Source organism: Fundulus heteroclitus, chromosome 14 (assembly GCF_011125445.2).
Source record: "Fundulus heteroclitus isolate FHET01 chromosome 14, MU-UCD_Fhet_4.1, whole genome shotgun sequence".
Classification (NCBI taxonomy): Eukaryota; Metazoa; Chordata; class Actinopteri; order Cyprinodontiformes; family Fundulidae; genus Fundulus; species Fundulus heteroclitus.
Window position 1 is genome coordinate 12962044 of NC_046374.1, and position 19052 is coordinate 12981095.

The window sequence follows — 19052 nt, forward strand, 5'->3', positions numbered from 1 at the left end:
TGATGCTCTGCTCGCCACTGCTCGGCTCTGATGCTCTGCTCGCCTCTGCTCGGCTCTGACGTTCTGCTCGCCACTGCTCGGCTCTGATGCTCTGCTCGGCTCTGATGCTCTGCTCGGCTCTGATGCTCTGCGCTTCACGGCTCTGCTCAGAGGTCCTGCTCTCCAGTGTTCGGCTCCAGAGTTCCTCCCGGTCAGTCTCTCCACTCTCCTCCTGCCAGCCAGCTTCTACACCCTTCACCTCCGTCCGTTGTAAGACTCTGGTCTCATCATCCATCTTCCACACTATTCAATAAAAACTCACTCATAAGAACTGACTCTGTGTGTGCGTGCTGTGTCCGGGTTCATCCCAGAAAAATATATCATAACAAAGGTAACAAGTGTATTCTTGTTCTGAATATTTAGATCAGATTATTGTGGTACTAACAGGTAGTCTGTTCTATATTACTTCATTTTTATTTTGGCTGCTAATTCGGTTGTGTTTAATCCCTTTCATTACTCTTGTGTTATTTATTCATTTGTGACTAAATTCTCCTTTATGTCTTACATTTGTTCTACATTCTTTACTTGTCAGTACATTAAAAACAATTTGATTTGGATGTTACAGGTTCTGGATTGTTGGCTGCCAGTTGCCCTTCATTTGGATCCTCCAACACTCCAATACACATTTGGCATCTAAATTCTTATTTGTAAAGTATCCCCAATGTTCCTGCTGTTGATTGAAATGTTTTGGAAAGGACTTAAAGCTGATGTTTGTATTAATTAATTTATTTTTCTCAGGAAAATAACAGTTTAAAGAGTGTCAAATAGCAATTAAACGTTTCCTGTGAAGGCACTCTTTTTCCTATAGGAAAAAAAAATCTTTATCGGTCTTTATAGGTCCATTGCAACTATAACAGGAACCAAAAGTATTTATAATGTTGACATGGCTTGAGAGAAATGGTGAAAAATCTATGTCTTATGTGTTTCCATTAATACTGTTTGTTCTGATCCTTTCTGTTCTGTTTTTACTACCGTGCCAGCAGGGATTGTTAATTTAAACAGAAAAAGAAGAAAACACACTGGCAGTCACAGCCACATCAGAAATGCAAAGAATTAGATTCAAAATGTTATTTGATAAAATGTGACATGTTTATAAAAAAGTGAGTTTAGTTGTTTTTTAATGCTTGATCTGAGCAGCAGAAACTCTACCTTTTAATCAGTCCTCTGCAACTATTTATTCCCATCATGTCTTCCATTGTGTTGTAGAAGTGTGGACCAACAAAAACATTTCTTCAAAAGCACAGAAAACAGTAATTGAAAAGTGCAAAAACACAATTATAGTTACAATATATTTATTTTCAAAAGACGTAGATGTTAATGCCATTAAAACACATTTTTTTATTTTGATACAGTGCCTTAAAAGTGCCTTAAATGCATAAAATTAGATACAAAATGTAATACATATCAAACTTGTCTTTTGCTGCATCTTGGATAAGGTAGATATAATTATTTATTATACAAATGTTGCATCGAGATCAAATGCCTTTCCAGCGTGAAAAAGGCGTCCGACTCCTCAACTTGGACGCCTGTGCACATAACGGTGCGTTCACATTGCCGTGAATCACTGGCTGTTGATCCCGCGTCTAGCTGCAAAAGTTAAAATCTTCCAACTTTTGTGATGGCCGATCTAGAGGTGTTTAAAGCACGTCAAGCCAAATTTGCTGCTCGAAACAAGCAGAAAGCTTCAAAACGCGCAGAGCAAGATGGCCATCACGTGCCACAGGACAACTCGAAATCCCCGATGCCCGTCCACCACGGACTCTGCATGTAAACCCGAGGCCCTTGATGCTCAAAAGGAGTTTGGTCTGAATGCAGCGTACAAAGTACGCTGCATTCAGAAGAAAAGAGATCTTAAAAGAGATCTTAAAAACCTTAAGCTTGTGCCTAAAATGTTGATCGTACATTAAGCATATAGTAGTTTACAAAATCGTTTCACAGCGTAACTCTTGCACAACAATACAGACTAAACCAGCACATCATGCAGCCTAAGAACCAGATTCAATATCCAGAGTTGTTGCTTATTTGACTTCAGAATAAACTGATTCATCTGTTGCTGCAGGTTTCGACTTCTCTGTGAATGGAGAGAAGATTTGGGTAAAACATTTGTTTGTTATGTAATCATTATAAATGATAACTGAATTTACAAGCAGGACTTTATTTTGCAAATTCATACCTACCCTAACACTACCAATATACATAGTTTACGGCATATGTAATAACTTGCTTTAGAAAAGACTACATCTGCTTGATCAAACATACATATCTTATTTCCTTTTGGGATTAAGAAAGTATTTTTGATACAACATGCCAAGTTGTGAACTAGAATAACGATTTATGCTGAAAATATTAAACAAATTAAAGCTTAAAATGATTTAATGGAGCAATAGGTGTGCTGTTGAGCACTGTCTGTAGACTAAAACAAAATGTGTATCGAGCCACGCCTCTCTCTGCCTCCACTTCACCTCCTTTCCCCTCTGACCATTTGTCTTGTATGCACATATTTGCAAAGGATAAATACACAGCAAAACATCATCAGCTTTAGGAGGAACACATCTAGTGAAGAACAAAGTAACTCATAACTTTATAATGCTGTTAGCAACAAAACAATTCGTTGGACTTGCTCTCCTCCATATCCTAAACTGCTCTAATGGTGGCCTTTTTTCAGGGCAGGCAAGCCCTGAGTGGCAGCTGTTCACATGGACGTACACACACTTTTTTTGTTGTTCTTACAATCTATAATAATGACATTTCGCTTATTGCTCCTTTAAAATTAGTGTGGTAAATGGCTTGTACTTGTATAGCGCTTTAACTAGTCTTGACGACCTCCAAAGCGATTTACACTACAGTCAGTCATTCACCCATTCACACACACATTTACACCCTGACGGTGGTGAGCTATGTTAGTAGCTACAGCTGCCCTGAGGCAGGCTGACAGAGGCGAGGCTGCTGTACGACAGCGCCACCGGGCCCTCTGACTACCGCCAGCAGGCAATGAGGGTGAAGTGTCTTGCCCACACAACGGCAGAGACAGTCAGAGCGGGGGATCAAACCGGCAACCCACCAATTGCAAGACAAACTCCCTAACCCTAAATACATTGGACATTAGAAATAATAACGAATGTAGACTCTACCTTTATTCTTTTTGTTTGGCTTTATTCTTATGGTTGATTTCAGCATACATTGGAGTGAGTTCTGAAACAGAAAAGTCTTTTAGTCACACAGACATTGGGTTAAAGGACACAGCAACAGGTGACACTGGATACAAAACATTCTGGTGTTTTTACCCTGCTGCATGAGATCAATACATGTTAAAATTTAAATTTTCTATTTCTCTTTCAGTTGGATGAAACAATTTAGATGCTCTGACCAGAGAAGCCAGCTGGGATATTGCCATATATATATATATATATATATATATATATATATATATATATATATATATATATATATATATATATATATATATATATATTGTCAATCAGCAAACTGAATTTATTTGGAACTCCAAAAAATGGCAGCCAAATTCAGGACTTTTTTCCTTAACAGTCTCTATTTGATAACAATCTAGCATTTGTCAGGGTTTAGTTTTCACTTGGCTTTTGTTTACTATTAGTTTTCAGTTCTTCCTCCTAGTTAGGGTTTTAGTTATGTTCTGGATTTATTTTCTGTTAGTTTTCAGCTCCTCCCCCTCTCACTCAGCTTTCTCTTCACTCCCGCTGCAGTTAGTCACACCTGTCAGCCACTAATTAGCCAGACTCGTTTCACCTGCCAGCCTCCTTACATAAGCCTCCCTCTGTTGTCACTCCTCTGCCGGTCCGTCATCAGTACACCACTAACTCCCTGCCTGTCTACCTGAGTTTTTCCTACTTTCTGTTGGTACCCTGCTGTTGGTGCCTCTGCCTGTTTACTGGACTTATTAGACTCCTCTCTGATCCAAGCCTCATCAACTGTTGGTTTACCTGCCTCTCCTGTGCTCCAGTTACCTCAGCCTCCCATTGTTACTACCAGCTGCTTCTGTGCTCACCCTCCTGGACATTCTCTGCCAGCCCTCTGTGTCTGTCTCCACCAACTGTGGAAATATCCTGCCTCATCTGTGCAACTAATCCTGCTGTTACTCAGATCTGCAAATATTTATCCAGCCAAGCTATACATCCTGTTGTGACTCTGACCAGCTAGTATTCACCCAGCCAAGCTGCTAATCCTGTTGTTACTCAGATCTGCAAGTATTCATCCAGCCAACCTATAAATCCTGTTGTGATTTATAGCAGCTTGGCTAGTATTCACCCAGCCAAGCTGCTAATCCTGTTGTTACTCAGATCTGCAAATATTCATCCAGCCAAGCTTTACATCCTGTTGTTACTCAGGTCTCCAAGTACTCTCTCTGCCATGCTGTGGATCCTGCTGCTGTGCGCTGGTCTCCAAGTACCCTCTCTGCCGGGCTTCTGGTCCTGCTTGCCAGCTTCTGCACACATCTACACCTCTGCTCCAGTTCAGTCCTGCATCTATGGTTCCACCTACCATTATTCATCTTCCATACAATAAACTCTCTATTTTAGCTTTGTGTGCATGCTCTGTCTGGGTTCATCCAAAAACAAATCATGACAGCATTGTCTTGTAAAAGCTTAAACTTGAGGAAGGTAAGGGGACATTTTTCCATACTTTCTTATTGTCATAATTTCCAACTGTAAATTGTGAAAAATATTGAAATAAAAAGCTACAATATCTTGGTTGCATAGACGTTCTCGCCTCTTAACTAGTTCTTTGTTAAAGCAACTTTTGATTCAGGTTCGACATTTGGTTTTCTTTGAGTGTTTAACATCCCTAATCTTGTCATTTCTATCAACTCTGCCTTGCAAATGTTTAACTCTATCAGATTGTAAGTGTGGTGATCCTGGCACTGGGGTTGGTTTTTCCTTCACTCAGTACACCTATTTTAGCTCCACCCAACCTGCAATCAATCTTCACCTGGTTCCACCTCCTTATAAACCACCGCCAAACAAACCACCAGCGCCAGATCGTCTCATGCCAACAAACCTGAGTACCTTCCAGATTTTCCTGATTGTCTGTTTCTGTCTCCCGACCTAGACCCGTTTTTCGCCCTTACCTGGATTACCGAGCCTGTCTGACCCCTTTGTACCTACGAGCCTGAACGTTATCGAACCCTGGATTGGACTTGAACCTGCCTTTGGATTTCTCCCTTTTGAAACGCTGTGTGGATCCAGTGTACTAGTGATTATTCTGGACCTTCTCGGGATTACACCAGGAGAGCTCCAGCGGACCATCAGGCCGGCTGCCGCCCCACGGCTTACGCCCTGCGGACACAGTCCGCAGCCGGACCTTCAGCTCTCAACAGGAGGTTACCGACTTGAGTGAGCTGCGCGTCCCAGCAGCTCACTCAGCTACTAAATAAAGAGCCTGTTCTGAGTTGATTATTGTATCCGTTTTCCCCGTATGTTACAGTAAGAACATCACAGCAAAGGAACCATACAACAGCAAATGTTGTTTCCTCTGCTTTTATAGAATGTGGGAGGAAATCTGCTATCTATAAGACCTGTGTGATGTTCTTGAGATGGTTAAACTTGTCTGATAGTGATGTCCAGCAGGTGAAAATGGAAGCTCCACGATCATGAACAGCTGTGGTTTCCAGCAGCTGTCATAGTTCTGCTTTGGATGAAATTTTCCCATATGTCACAAAAGTCTTAAACAAATCTGTCCTGCTCCCTGCAGTTTAAAGAAGAAGTAATAATGACATCTAGTGTTTCAAACTGGAAATAACATATACACAACAGTCTTCCACTGACAAACAGCCTATGCTGTTTCCTCAGTGTTGCTGCTGTGAAACTCCACTGACTTTTTACTTCCACAGAACAGGTCTATTATGTTGTATTCTGTTCTATTTCTGGTCCACTTCTCTTACTGGCTACCATGTCTGCAGGCTGCTGCTCTTTTCCCAAAATAAAGTACAAAATGCTGCGCTCTGTTTTGGGAAACCTAGGAACTCTCAAATGGTTGGCTCAGGAAGAAAACGCAGGGGACGCACATAAAATAGTTCCGGACCATACTTCTAATTTTGAAAGGAGAAAAACTTGACTAAAACGTTGTTGATGGAGAGGAACCCTTGTTTATAGGAAATGTTATTATCCTGGGTGACAAATGAGAATGATTTAGCTTCATTTAATGGTATATTTCTTACTTATTGTTCCTTTAAGATTAAGTTTATTGAGGTGCCCAGTCATATCTGCAAGAACAAAAAGTCTCATAGCCCACTTCTGGCTTTCTGCTAGGAATGTTTTTACTAAAACAAAAATCCACAAACTAGAACCGTTTCAATGCTAAACCATCTAACGGCACAGTGAAGCGTTATGTCTCTGGACGAGCTTTCCATCTCCTCCAGCAGAGACTGGAACTGGCAGTTCATCAAAGCAGATTGTTTAACGATACAGTTGGTACTCCTTGTCACTGTAGTGATTAAGTCATTTTGTTCAGAATTTAGCTGCACCATCAGTTGCCACAACAAAAAAATCATTGTAATGTCAGCGCCTCACTCCTTAAACTGCTTCTTAAAAATATGTGTAATATCCTCACCTTTCATTGTTTCAGGCATTAGGCTTAAGCAGGAAAGTTTACCTTGTAACGCTTTTTCAGGGTTATCAGAGTTATAATTTTTCCGAGATGTAAACTCAAGAAGACTGAATGTTGAAATGCAATCAAAAGGTGCTTCAACGACACTTTTGTAAAGTCACTGTTTTCCACCCTTAAATCTATTAAATTCCTAATCTCACAGATTTGTTGTTTTTCTGGCAGTTCACCACAGGTTTGTACAGCTTAGAGAACTACATTAGCAGATGATCTGAACTCCTTTTTCACCAGTAAATACCTGCAGTGTAATGACAAACACCGATTGCTGGAGCTGACCGTACCTGCAACTGCTGGTTTCACTTCAGAGTAAATAACGCACTCCTCTGGTTCGCGAGGTCTCTCTGTTGAGACAAAACAAAGACATGAAGCCTGAAATCATTTAGGAAGTTTTATATTTTGTTGAGTCTTTGTGTTCGAAACTCACCCTTTCCCCTAAATGTTTTCGATTTAATGATGGAGTATGTCATTCTTTCTTGTTCATCTGAAGCAGAAATATTTCACAATTTTAAATCAGTTATTTTAAATGCTCTAGTTGTGTCTGTAACTATTTTAAGTAAATATACTTTACCAGTTTCAGTGGCTGGAGAATCATTGACTGATGCATAGAGAACATCATCTACAATGAAAAATAACAGAAACAACAGATTTTTAACATTTGACACATAATTGTTTGAGTTGGTTGTGATTTTTTAGTATCTTTCTTATGCTACTTTAGAATAGCGCTATAGTAAGCCATCGGCATTAATGTCATGTCATGACTACGGTGCGGCGCAGAGTGAAATTAGTGGAGAAGATGAAACCAAAGAAATAGAGAATCCCTTTGCCCAGACTGAAAACTTTACTCCGGTAAAAATCCCAAAGCCAAGAAAGTTGAAAAACTTATGAGCAAAAAAAGGGATGAGAATTCAACAAGCTTTACCATAGTTATTCAGTCACTTATGAAGAGATTTGATGGGCTGGATGGGAAACTGGAAAATATCAAAGCACGGATGGATAACGTTCAAGAAACTGTGAAAAAGTTTGATGCCCCGGAGAATAAACTACTGAAGATCGAAGAACGTACCGAGGCCATTAAACAGTCCACAGATGACAACAGAGGCAACATCGAAAAACTACGAAAAGAAGATGAGCATCTGGCTGCAGAAAACAAATCCCTGAAGGAAAAGGTTTTGGAATATGACAGATACAGGAGGAGATGGAACCTCAGGTTCATGGGGTTACCCAAAAAAGTAAAAAGAAAACACCAGAGAGGTTTTATTAGGCATTCTCACCCAAGTGATTCCCATGTCTATTGATGAGCTCCGTCGTAAAGTCGACACGTTCCATCATTTGGGGATATGAGTTTTTTTACTGATTAACAACATGCTAAGCCCCGTCATTATGCAGTTCATCTCACGGAGGGTGAAGGAGGAGGTATGGTCCATGTCCAGGGAGGCCAGAATTTGCACAGAGATGACGATCAGTTTCAGACTGGACTACTCCAAGGAAAAACAGGAAGCGAGAGGGAAACTGTGGCCAAAAGTGGAGGAAGCTAGACGCCGTGGCAAGAAGGCACATCTGAAGGAGGGATTCACGATCATCGACGGGATTTACTCTTGATGTGGAAATAGTATTGTTTTTTTTTAGGTAGTTCTGTTACAAATATTCAGAATAGCAGTCAAATATTATCAGGAGGTTTTATTTCTACATTAACAAATTATGTTATCGAACATGAAAACTATTTAGGACTGAAAATTAATAATAGAGGGTTTGGTTGATTTATTTTGGACACATAAGCTTATTCCTGTGTCTTTATCACAGGAATTTTTGTGTGTAATTATTATTATTATTATTTTTTTACTTTTTCTGAATCAGACCCACTCAAAAGCGGGACACTGTTTCACATTCTGACCCTTCTTAAAAAAAAGAAAGAAAAGAAAAGAAAAAATAAGTGCATCAAGCTAAATTAGCCTGAGCTAGCGCCTAACTCTTTGAGTTTTAAACGTAACAGCGAATCATGAGTAGATCACTGGTTGGTTTATCAGCTAAGTTACTGGCAGCGAGGGAATAAATGCTGACAGGTGACATGGCCACAGGTGGAAATAACTCATTAATTAACTGCAAGAGCAGCAACAGACACGCTTACCGATGAAGCTGTTGTCAGCTGTTCATTCCAGTGAACTTTATGACCTGCTGGTTTGCATAAATCCAAAGAAAACTTTGACCACCGCTACTTTCATTCATGCCAAATGAGGCCAGTTTAAAATGCTCTTCCAAAAGTTAAAATGATTTGTGAAATGCTTCACAAAGATCCTCCCTACTCTCTTTGTGATTGGCTAATGTCCCGGCTCTGCCAGGTTTCACTGGATAAGAGCAGCTCCTGTTTAATACCTTGCATACAAAGTCTAGATGGAACTTTTTACGCTCATTTTCCAAATGACGGAAATCCGTCACAGCAACGGAGAACTTTAACCCATGTGCTTATATGACTGACAAAATTGTTATTGTAGGTTATTTTAACATTGCTCCAAACTCTTAGAGGTTAACATCCTGAATGTTACATAATATTTGCATGGAACCAACACATTTGATTAATGGAGACTGAATAACCCTACAAATATGGAATATACCTGGATCAGTGCTTCAGGTTGTAACCAGAGGTCATATTAAACTATTGGCTTATTTCACATTCAATTAATTGCACAGTTCACAAATGTGAGATCCATACATCTCCACTCACAAACCACTGTTTAATAAGTTTGTCCTTGTCAGTTACCAAATAACAGTTTTTTCAATATTTGGAAATTTATTAATAGACTTTTAGCAAATGTAGGTTTTTGTAGACAAATTAAAACTCCTGAAGTAAAAGATACAGGTATGGATATGTCAAATAAAGGCAAGCGGGAATGGTTTAAGTTCGAAATTAAAAGGTTGGCGATTGACGTGACTGAAAACATGTCACAAACAAGAAAACTGAAACGAACCAAAATACTAAGGACGATTAATATACTGTGTGATAAGTCTGATACTTCAGAGGAAGAGCAAGGTTAATTAAACAGCTAGCAAAAATTATGATATGGGGGTATTAAAACAGTGGACTTTGAGGCAATGGTTGGGACATTTAAATTGAAATGGTTGAAATAATTTAAGACAGATTCAACAAGGTTTGCCATCCCTAAATGTCCTAAAAATGTTTAGTAGATTGAACTGTCTATTGAAATGTGATCTTGAAATTTCAAAACTGACTTAAATAAAGTTTGAGTTCTGTTTTAGTTTAGGGTCTGTCTTAGTTTGGTTTGTGCCATAGTGTGGGTTTTGGGTTGATTTTGTACTTTGATTATGTAATAAGGTGTACTTGCGATCTGCCACGGTTTAGTTTTCTCTGTTTTGAGGTTTCTCTTGCAGTTATTGTTTTAGGTTTGGTTTCTGGGGCCCGTTCTTCGTACGTCGCTAACTCAGTTAGCTGGATTTGATTGTTGACGATTTGGCATGATCTTGGATCATTTGGTTCTTCGAAACTCATCCTGGACTTGCTGTCATAGCAACATGTGCGGCAGCTTAAACCTGCTCGCGAGCAGGCTTTTTTCATGTAAACAAGATTAGATCACGGCTTTAGAAGCGGAGGAGATAGGGAAGACTGTCGTAGCCATGTCCAAGAACGGACCCCAGGGCTCCGTTCTTCGTACGTCGCTAACTCAGTTAGCAGGATTTCATTGTTGACGATTTGGTATGATCTTGGATCGTTTGGTTCTTCGAAAGACATCCTGCACTTGTTGTCATAGCAACATGTGCGCCAGCTTAAACCTGCTCCAGAGCAGGCTTATTTCATGTAAACAAGATTAGATCACGGCTGTATAAGCGGAGGAGATAGGGAAGTCTGCCGTAGCCATGTCCATTTTTACGACGGCAACCTGTTGCGGAAGGTGCAAGAATAATTTGCAGAGTTTTTCGAATTAATCACGTATTGCGCAATAGACAGGATCCTTTAGCGCAGCGCGACAGTGTAATAGGGCTTGGTCGTCATGACGTATTACTTTGTGTGGCCGCCATATTGAATGCCTCCGCGGCTCCGCCCCCGCTACTCAGACTACTGCCTATGACTACCGCATACTGTACTCCCTCTCTCAGCCGTGTTTTAATTTGATTAATTTTACCGTAACTTCATTTCAACCATGGTAAACCGTTGCTGTGTTGTGGGCTGTAACAGCACAACACATGATCGCCATGGGAAAAACATAGAAAATGGGTTAACTTTCCACCTCTTTCCTGCCTGGAGGCGCAACCACGGGAGAGACAGCAAGCGCAATGGAGTTGTCGGCTCGCTTGGATCGCGGCTTTAAGACTACCGATCATAACTTTCCACAGTATCCCGATGTCAATGAGTGTGTGTTCCCTGCATTTTCATTCTGGTAAATTAAAGCTGCACGGTTTTATTTAATAGCCTACAGTTTCTTTCCTTCAGCCGCACACCACATACATGCACATAAATAATAAAACGGCAGCGGGAAAAGGCTCAAATACGTGACAAACCCGGAGGGTTTAGGGAGGGTTGGCAGTTAACGTTACTAACTAAACCTTTGAAACACATAGCAGCTAGTTAAAAGTACATTACATGCGTGAGTGGTTGTTAGCACTAGCGGTTAGCAGGTGCCAGAGCCCGTCTGAGCACAGCTTACCTTTGTATGAATTACTGTGTTCCCACTGTTTGCTGGCTTTATGATCTGCAGCTCCTGAACCCATCCATCCGTGAACTACACATGAGACTCCAAGGATTTGTAGCTTTGGAACTTTTATGAAGTCTAGGCGCTCACACCGCAAACTAGGTAGCCGAAGACGTCCGATATGCAAAACAGTGGCAACAAGTGGTCGTCGGCGCTCCATAATAATGCTGATTTTGTCAACATACCGGTCCCTGATTTCTCTATTTAGTGTGTCCCGGTAAATTTCAGATCCTTTTCGGGATTTTAACATATTTTTTCTATCTATTCTTTCTCAACTCTACTTCTACGTCTCTTCGTTCAACAACGTTATGTCAGAGGTATTTTAACGTTGCGTTGCTATCAATATGGCCGCCACGTCCCATAATGCAACGCGGATCCCGAGCCCTATTGTAGAGAGATTTTTCTTGGTGGCTGTTATAAACAGACAAACACATCATTTAACAGTGGCTTTTAAAGAGAAAAAAGTGGTGTTAGAGTCATAAACAGAAAATATTTAAGTTATTTGTATGATGGTTTGCGTTTTATTTTTATCATATTCAGTAAGAAGATTTGTTCAGGCCATTTTATTGTGAAGTTTAGTTTTACTTTGAAAGGCTTGCTTCCTGTCGAGCTGTATATTGTATTAGAAAAAACTATGGACGGATTATCTAGACACGGAGCAATACAGTTTTACCGTGTAAACTGTGGATGACTTGGAAAAGGAAGATTTTCATTTTTTATGGATAAAGATTTTTTTTTGTTAAAATTCCCAGTTTGCACTTGTCCTTTACTTCCCGTGTCTAAGGAATGTCACTGAAATTTGGATCTCTTGACATAACAAGTGCCTTCTTAAAATAAAGTGTAATAATTAAAGGCTACCATTTTGTAGAATATTCCACTTTTACTTGTCCACATGTTCTAGTGGGTCCCGTGGAGGCTCTGATATGAAAGAACAAATAATATCAAATTATTAAAATGCAAAAATTCATGCTGTAGAATGTGATAGAAACATCTACCATGGACAGTATTTACGCATTAATTTGTCTGCTGCTTTTTGCCGGCCCTCTCTCCTGTCTTTAACAGATTTTGAGGTGTTTTAATTAATGACTCAAATTCGGCATAACCTTCCAAGCTCTTGTTCTGCTTGGGAGAAAAACTGTGGGCGTTCTTTGGCCATGCTGAACAGCCAATAGCAGCGCTGCTGATCAATGTTTCTACTATCGACACATTTCCCCTTTTAAACAAACGCATGAACGCGCAGTTATCCCAGATAACTCAATCCAGCCATACTAATCATAAACAACAGATGTGTTCGAAGAACCCAATTAGCCGGATCAGGATTAGCCGGATGAAATCATCTTGGATGTGTCATTTGATCTTGGATGTTTTAAGCAACGTACGAAGAACGGACCCCAGATCTGTTCTTGTTTTGAGCCTCAGCACTGATGTCTGGTCTAATTACTTACTCTGCACAACTGCCTAACTCCACCCCTCCTGCAATCACCTCTCACCGGTTTCACCTGCTCCCACCTCCATATAAACTGTTGAGACCAGGGGTCCGTTCTTCGTACGTTGCTTAAAACATCCAAGATCAAATGAGACATCCAAGATGATTTCATCCAGCTAATCATGATCCGGCTAATTGGGTTCTTCCAACAAACCTGTTGTTTACGATTAGTATGGCTGGATTGAGATATCTGAGACAACTGCGCGTTCATGCGTTTGTTTAAAAGGGGAAATGTATCGATAGTAGAAACAATGATCAGCAGTGCTGCTATTGGCTGTTCAGCATGGCCAAAGAACGCCCACAGTTTTTCTCCCAAGCAGAACAAGAGCTTTTAATGGAAGGTTATGCCGAATTTGAGTCATTAATTAAAACAAAGTCTACTAAAGCCAGGAGAGAGTGCTTGCAAAAAGCAGCAGACAAATTACATGAGTAAATACTGTCCATGTTAGATGTTTCTATCACTTTCTACAGTATGTATTTTTGCTTTTTAATAATTTCATATTTACTTTGTTCTTTTATGTCAGAGCCTCCACGGGACCGACTAGAACACGGGACAAGTAAAAGTGAAATACAACAATATTCTACAAAATGGTAGCCTTTAGTTATTATACTTTATTTTAAAAAGCAACTTCTTCCTCTTTTTTAAAAGCCACTGTTAAATGATGTGTTTGTCTGTTTATAACAGCCACCTAGAAAAAAAGCTGAGGATTAGCCGGATGAAATCATCTTGGATGTGTCATTTGATCTTGGATGTTTTAAGCAACGTACGAAGAACGGACCCCAGATCTGTTCTTGTTTTGAGCCTCAGCACTGATGTCTGGTCTAATTACTTACTCTGCACAACAATAACAGCCACCTAGAAAAAAAGCTGAAAAAAAACAGGTTATTTTTACTTTTGTTGCATGAGGCATGTTTCACCCTTTCTTTTTCTTTCACAAAATGACACAGGGTGCCATCCGTTCCCTATATAAACGGCTTCTTCAACAAAAAATAGTATTTTGACCTGAAAATAACACAAATTAAGAGGAGAAATTGAACTCCACAACTTGAAAAAGAGAAAAATTGCACTAGAGATCGAGTTGCTTCAAAAGGAAGTTCAGAATAAGTTCTAATACACCATTTGACAGTAGTATTGCTGACTTTACATAACTATCTCTTATTGCAGACAAAAGATGATTTGCTGTCTTTTCTTTATAAATAATTGTTTAAGTAAAACAACAGGAACTAAGCATTATTTGTTTCGTCTTTTATTAAACATAAAAAAATGGTGTTCCACAATTCTGTCCTGTCCTCTGCCACTAGGTGGTCCAAGTGCACTGGCTGGACAGACTTCCCTATCTCCTCCATTTATAAAGCTGAGATCTAATCTTGTTTACATCAAATAAGCCTGCTCACGAGCAGGTTTAAGCTGGCGCACATGTTGTTATGATAGCAAGTCCAGGATGAGTTTCGAAGAACCAAACAATCCAAGATCATGCCAAATCGTCAACAATCAAATCCAGCTAACTGAGTTAGCGACGTACAAAGAACGGGCCCCAGACATCAGTGCCAGGTCGTCTTGTTAAGTTTACTGGTGAGTATTTCAAGCATTATATGTTTCTGTTTTTGCGTTTGGATTTTTACCCTGTTCCCTCCTGTGATCTAAACCATCCTGTTCCTGTCTGTCAGTTTCTGCCATTTCCTGATCTACTGGACTGTTTGTTTTTCCCTGCCGCCTTTTGCAACAGTTTTTTGGTTGTGTTGAGTTTTGGATTTTATTAAAAAACCTTCTTTTTAAAGAAACCTCTGGTCTGGCTGAATTCTAGGTCCGCTGCTGTGAGTCATTACAAAATATCTGAGTTCCATGAACAAAAAGTCATTATTCAACCAGCTTTGGTCTGATCATGGTGTCCTTTTTGTACATGATTTTTATAAAGGACTTTTGATTATCACTATAATAAAAAGGTCAAATATAAAATACTAAAAAAATCTGACTATATGCAAAAATAACTGGAAATTCTTTAAAAAGCAATTGCAGCCAAAGGTAAAGAAATGCAATTTAGAATTCTTAATAGCTGTTATCCATCATTGGAGACATTGAGGGCTGTATTTGGTTTTGAAGTTGATCCATGTGTATTTTGTCATGAAAACCTAGAACAAACAGAACACGTATTCTTTTACATAATAATACCACATCCATTAAAATAAATGGAATAGCAACTACCAAATTTAAGCTGTTTTAAGGCTTTTGTCCTCCATGAGATCTATAAAAAATCCTAGGCAGACCATTGAGATCATTTGTGACGCTGCAAAAAAGGTTTGAACCTGTAAATTATTAACAATTATTGTACTCTAATAGTTTGATTTAGCTGTATTTTGTTAATCTTTTATAAGATTATTGCATTATCTTGAATGTTAATGTCTCTACGAGAAGTTGTAGTAAAGTATTATTGGAAAAAAATATTCTAATAATAAAAAAAGAAGCACCCTGTAACTTTTAGCCATTAGGGGGGCTAAGCCTGTAACTTCCAGGTTTAGTGCCAATGAAGGCCAATGGCAACACTGCACTGTCTCAAAGTTAAACAGTCTCCCTCCATGCTTCGGAATCTGATAGCAGACCACTTTGTACCAGCAGATTAAGAAGTCATGGAGTTGTAAATATGAGGCCACATTCACCCCTCTAGACTAAATCCTACATCAGAGAACCAAAAATATGTCTGGTCAGGTGTATCTGTCTTGTTTTGTTGTTACAGTAGACATAGAATGGGTCTTGTCACATGACCCTTTTAGATTACATAGCTGTGTTTTTTAAAAGGGCAGCCTTGTATTTAATACATTTCAAATTAAGCTAATACTTTGATCAAAACTTACATGGTACTGCTATAATGTCTTCATCTAGGTGTCAGAGAAGATACTATAATATTAAATACTATTTTCTCTAAAGTACAAGATAAATAATAATACATGTTATTTAAAAGCGCCTTTCTAGACACTCAAGGTCACATTAGAGACGGTAAAAATACAAATGCAGGGTACAGAAAAATATAAAAAGTTATGGAGAGGGACAAGAACAGTGTATTTACAAATAAGCAAGCTGGAACAGGTGGGTTTTGAGTCTGGTTTTAAACAGGGGAGGTCAGGAGCGAGTGAGTTCCAGAGCTGGGGAGCAGAGCAGCTGAAGGCTCTGCTCCCCAGAGCTGCTGAAGGACAGGGGAAATATGATGAAAAGTGCATTAAGAAAAAACACAATTTCATTTCATACCCTGAAGAGGAGAGCTATATTCACTGATTTCAGTCTCTACTCCATTATATGTGGTGGACCTCTGGTTGTTTCTTTCTGACCTAAAACACAAGAAATATAGAAAAGTTATTTAAAAAATACAGATATTTGTGTTAGATATAAAAGAAAAGGAAGGTGAAATACTGACCTGGGAAAGAACAGATCTGTGGAAAAGACATGCTGTTACTTATTTCTGTTTCAAATCATCCACCTGTTATCTTTATAGAACGGATCAGAACAAATATGTGCGCTTTTGATTAAAGGATTTTAAACAAACAATCTGACCCGATGTGATCTCACCTTTGGACTGTCTGTAGTACCACAACAAGAGCAGGAGAATAATGAGCATGACTCCAATAATTGGACCAAGGATCAACATCACAGAAAATGAAGAGCTGACAGGACTTGACAGAGACTCTGGAAATAAAAAACAGTAATATTGAATAAATGTCATTTACATTCAGATTTTATGACATCACGTCCACATTAACATCGTTGGTGTTCGTTCCTCTCTAATCTATATGTAAATGTTTTACTGAATAAAATACATCAGATGTTTTCATCCTCACCTCTAACAGCCATCCAGCTCTGTGGTGACTCCTTTCCTGAATGTTGACACTTGTAGAAACCTTCGTGTGACTTTGACACTACAGAGATGTTCAGCTCCTCTCTGTTGTCATTGTGGAGCAGTTTGTCATTGTGATAGAAAAACACCTTGGAGAGCAGCTTTTGTTGTTTATCTCTGCAGCTCAGAGTAACAGGATCTCCCTCAGTCACAGGATGGACGGGGCTCACCAGGATAAAACCATCATAATCTGTAAAACAGTCAGAATATCAGGTTTGCAATCAGCTGATGATGATCTTTGGAAAAAGCTGGTTTATTAGCAAAGTTGCTTTATATCACTGCATGTTAAACCAAGTTAATGTATGGACCAGTTTTCACTACAAATACAACTATCTCTATATTCTCAACTATCTCTAAATTTTGAACTTCTCTAAACATAAACATTGTGATTAATAATGACAGACATAAATATTTGATTGATCTCTGGACATTTTCAGTAATGATGAAGATGAGAAGTTTTTCTGCTTCAAAGCCAAAATGTGGACATTGTTAGTCAGTCTTTGTTCATATTTAGAAGATTAGAAATGAAGGTCCAAATTTATTCATTTAATTTATTTCTCCCAGACTACAATACGCTTTGAGTGAAATCTGTTTTCTGCTGTATCTCACCTCCATCTCTAAAAAAAAAAAAAAAATCCATGTTTCATATAAGCCTTCGTCAACTTCCCCAACAATACAATTTTAATACATCTTAAAACTTTTTTTTTCTTATTTCTGAGCCTTGTTTTTTTTTATTTCCACTGTTAAAGTCAGAGCTCTCTCTGATGACATTTTACTGATCTCATTTACCTCATACTGAGATTAGAGGGATCTAATAAAGATTTTTCCACAAAGTTTGTTTTATTCTCATCCAGATTTACTGAAAATAAACAGATTTAATCTAAACATGAATCCTTCCCCATTTTATATTAACAGTGGAAATATCTTATTAAAAGTGCAGAACACATAATAAATTAGAAACTAACAAGAGACTCCACTTGAGAAATATGTGATAATGTAATGTTTTCTCTAGATTTTTAACTTTATGAGTTTTCAACAATGTTCTTATTTTACTCTCCTTATTTGACTAAATTTAAACTATATTTCAAGTTCTCTACGAGCAGAGGAGTTATACTATTATTCCTAAAAAATACTTGGAGCATCTAATTTAGTAAATGTGAAGTCAGATGTCTGCAAAACAGAAAAGTCAAAGAAGGAAGCTGAGCTACTCAGTTTTAGAGGAAAAAAGACTTTTAACATCTTTCTACTGCTGGTATTAAGCACTATTTTAATCAATTTAGTTTTGAAGTTTATCTAATGAGAACAGACTGGTGACCTGTCCAGGTGTACCCCGTCTCTCGCCCGGTGAACGCTGGAGATAGGCACCAGCAACCCCCGCGACCCCATGAGGGATTAAGCGGTTTGGAAAATGGATGGATAATGAGAAAACAAGGTAGGAGTCACTGGATAACAATTTATGTTTACAGTATTTACAGATACTCTAAATTATAAGTTATGGTTAAAACACAGGAACAGGTGAAAGGAAATATCCTAACTCATAACCTACTCTGTACAGTGATGTTGACTGCGTTGCTGAAATCTCCTGATCCAGACTCACACCAGTACACTCCACTGTGATGCTGCAGTAAGTTGATGGTACATGAGGATCCAGTCATTGTCCTCCAGGAGCACTGACTGGATGATGGTCCGACTGGTTCTGTAAACTTCTTTACTCTCCACTGAGTTTTGTTCCCAGTACAGTTCAGAGTGACAGACTGATGGAGAAAATGTTGAACTCTGTCAGGAGTCACTGAGAGGGAAGCTGCTGGAGGAGAGTCTGGAAAACAAAAAATTATATTATTATATTTTTATGTAATTATTTATACCGTCTATCTAAAGAGTAGTGTCAAAAAAGCTAAAAAAGACAATTGAGCTATAATATAATGTGATTGTACAAAGAAACTGTAAACAGATAAGTGATTCACTTAGTAACATATTACAGAGATAATAACGGTACAACAGAACGAAAATAAAATTAACAACAATAAATTCGAGTTTAATTCAAGTTTGTTTTCATACCCTTTTAAACATGTCAAAAGTCCACAGTGTCAAAATTCCCGAACTTTGAGGCAATAAAAACTAAAAGCAGTCTCTTCCCTTCGGATTACCTCTGGATGACCTTAATGGTCCAGGTGCAACAGACCAGATAGTCACTCAGGTATGGAGGGGGCAATGAAGACTTTAACAAGTAAAATCTAAAATAAATACTGGAAAAAGCCTCTGGATTTATCTGAGCGCGAGAGGAACATGTGGTCTCCTTTCTGT

At 38.8% G+C, this 19052-nt stretch overlaps 1 protein-coding gene across 1 annotated transcript; it reads right to left on the reverse strand.

The window, feature by feature from the left end:
* Positions 1-1898: 1898 nt before the first annotated feature.
* On the reverse strand, positions 1899-18403 carry LOC118565921. The gene is made up of 10 exons (XM_036147005.1): positions 18295-18403; positions 16693-16938; positions 16424-16540; positions 16272-16287; positions 16106-16185; positions 7247-7294; positions 7103-7159; positions 6960-7019; positions 3171-3231; positions 1899-2110 (listed from the first exon to the last, which is right to left on the reverse strand). The coding sequence occupies exons 1-9, from the start codon at positions 18401-18403 to the stop codon at positions 3173-3175; spliced, it is 792 nt and encodes a 263-aa protein (XP_036002898.1). The 3' UTR covers positions 1899-2110; positions 3171-3172.
* Positions 18404-19052: the final 649 nt, after the last annotated feature.

Bases quoted from the DNA above. Each gene is read 5' to 3' on its own strand.
- LOC118565921 (XM_036147005.1), bottom strand. From the start codon at position 18,403: ATGACTGGATCCTCATGTACCATCAACTTACTGCAGCATCACAGTGGA. The intron at 16,939-18,294 runs GTAGGTTATGAG...ACTGTTTTACAG, and splicing joins AGTCAACATCACTGTACAGA to ATTATGATGGTTTTATCCTG. The intron at 3,232-6,959 runs GTACGGTCAGCT...TTTCTGTTTCAG, and splicing joins AGTGAAACCAGCAGTTGCAG to AACTCACTCCAATGTATGCT.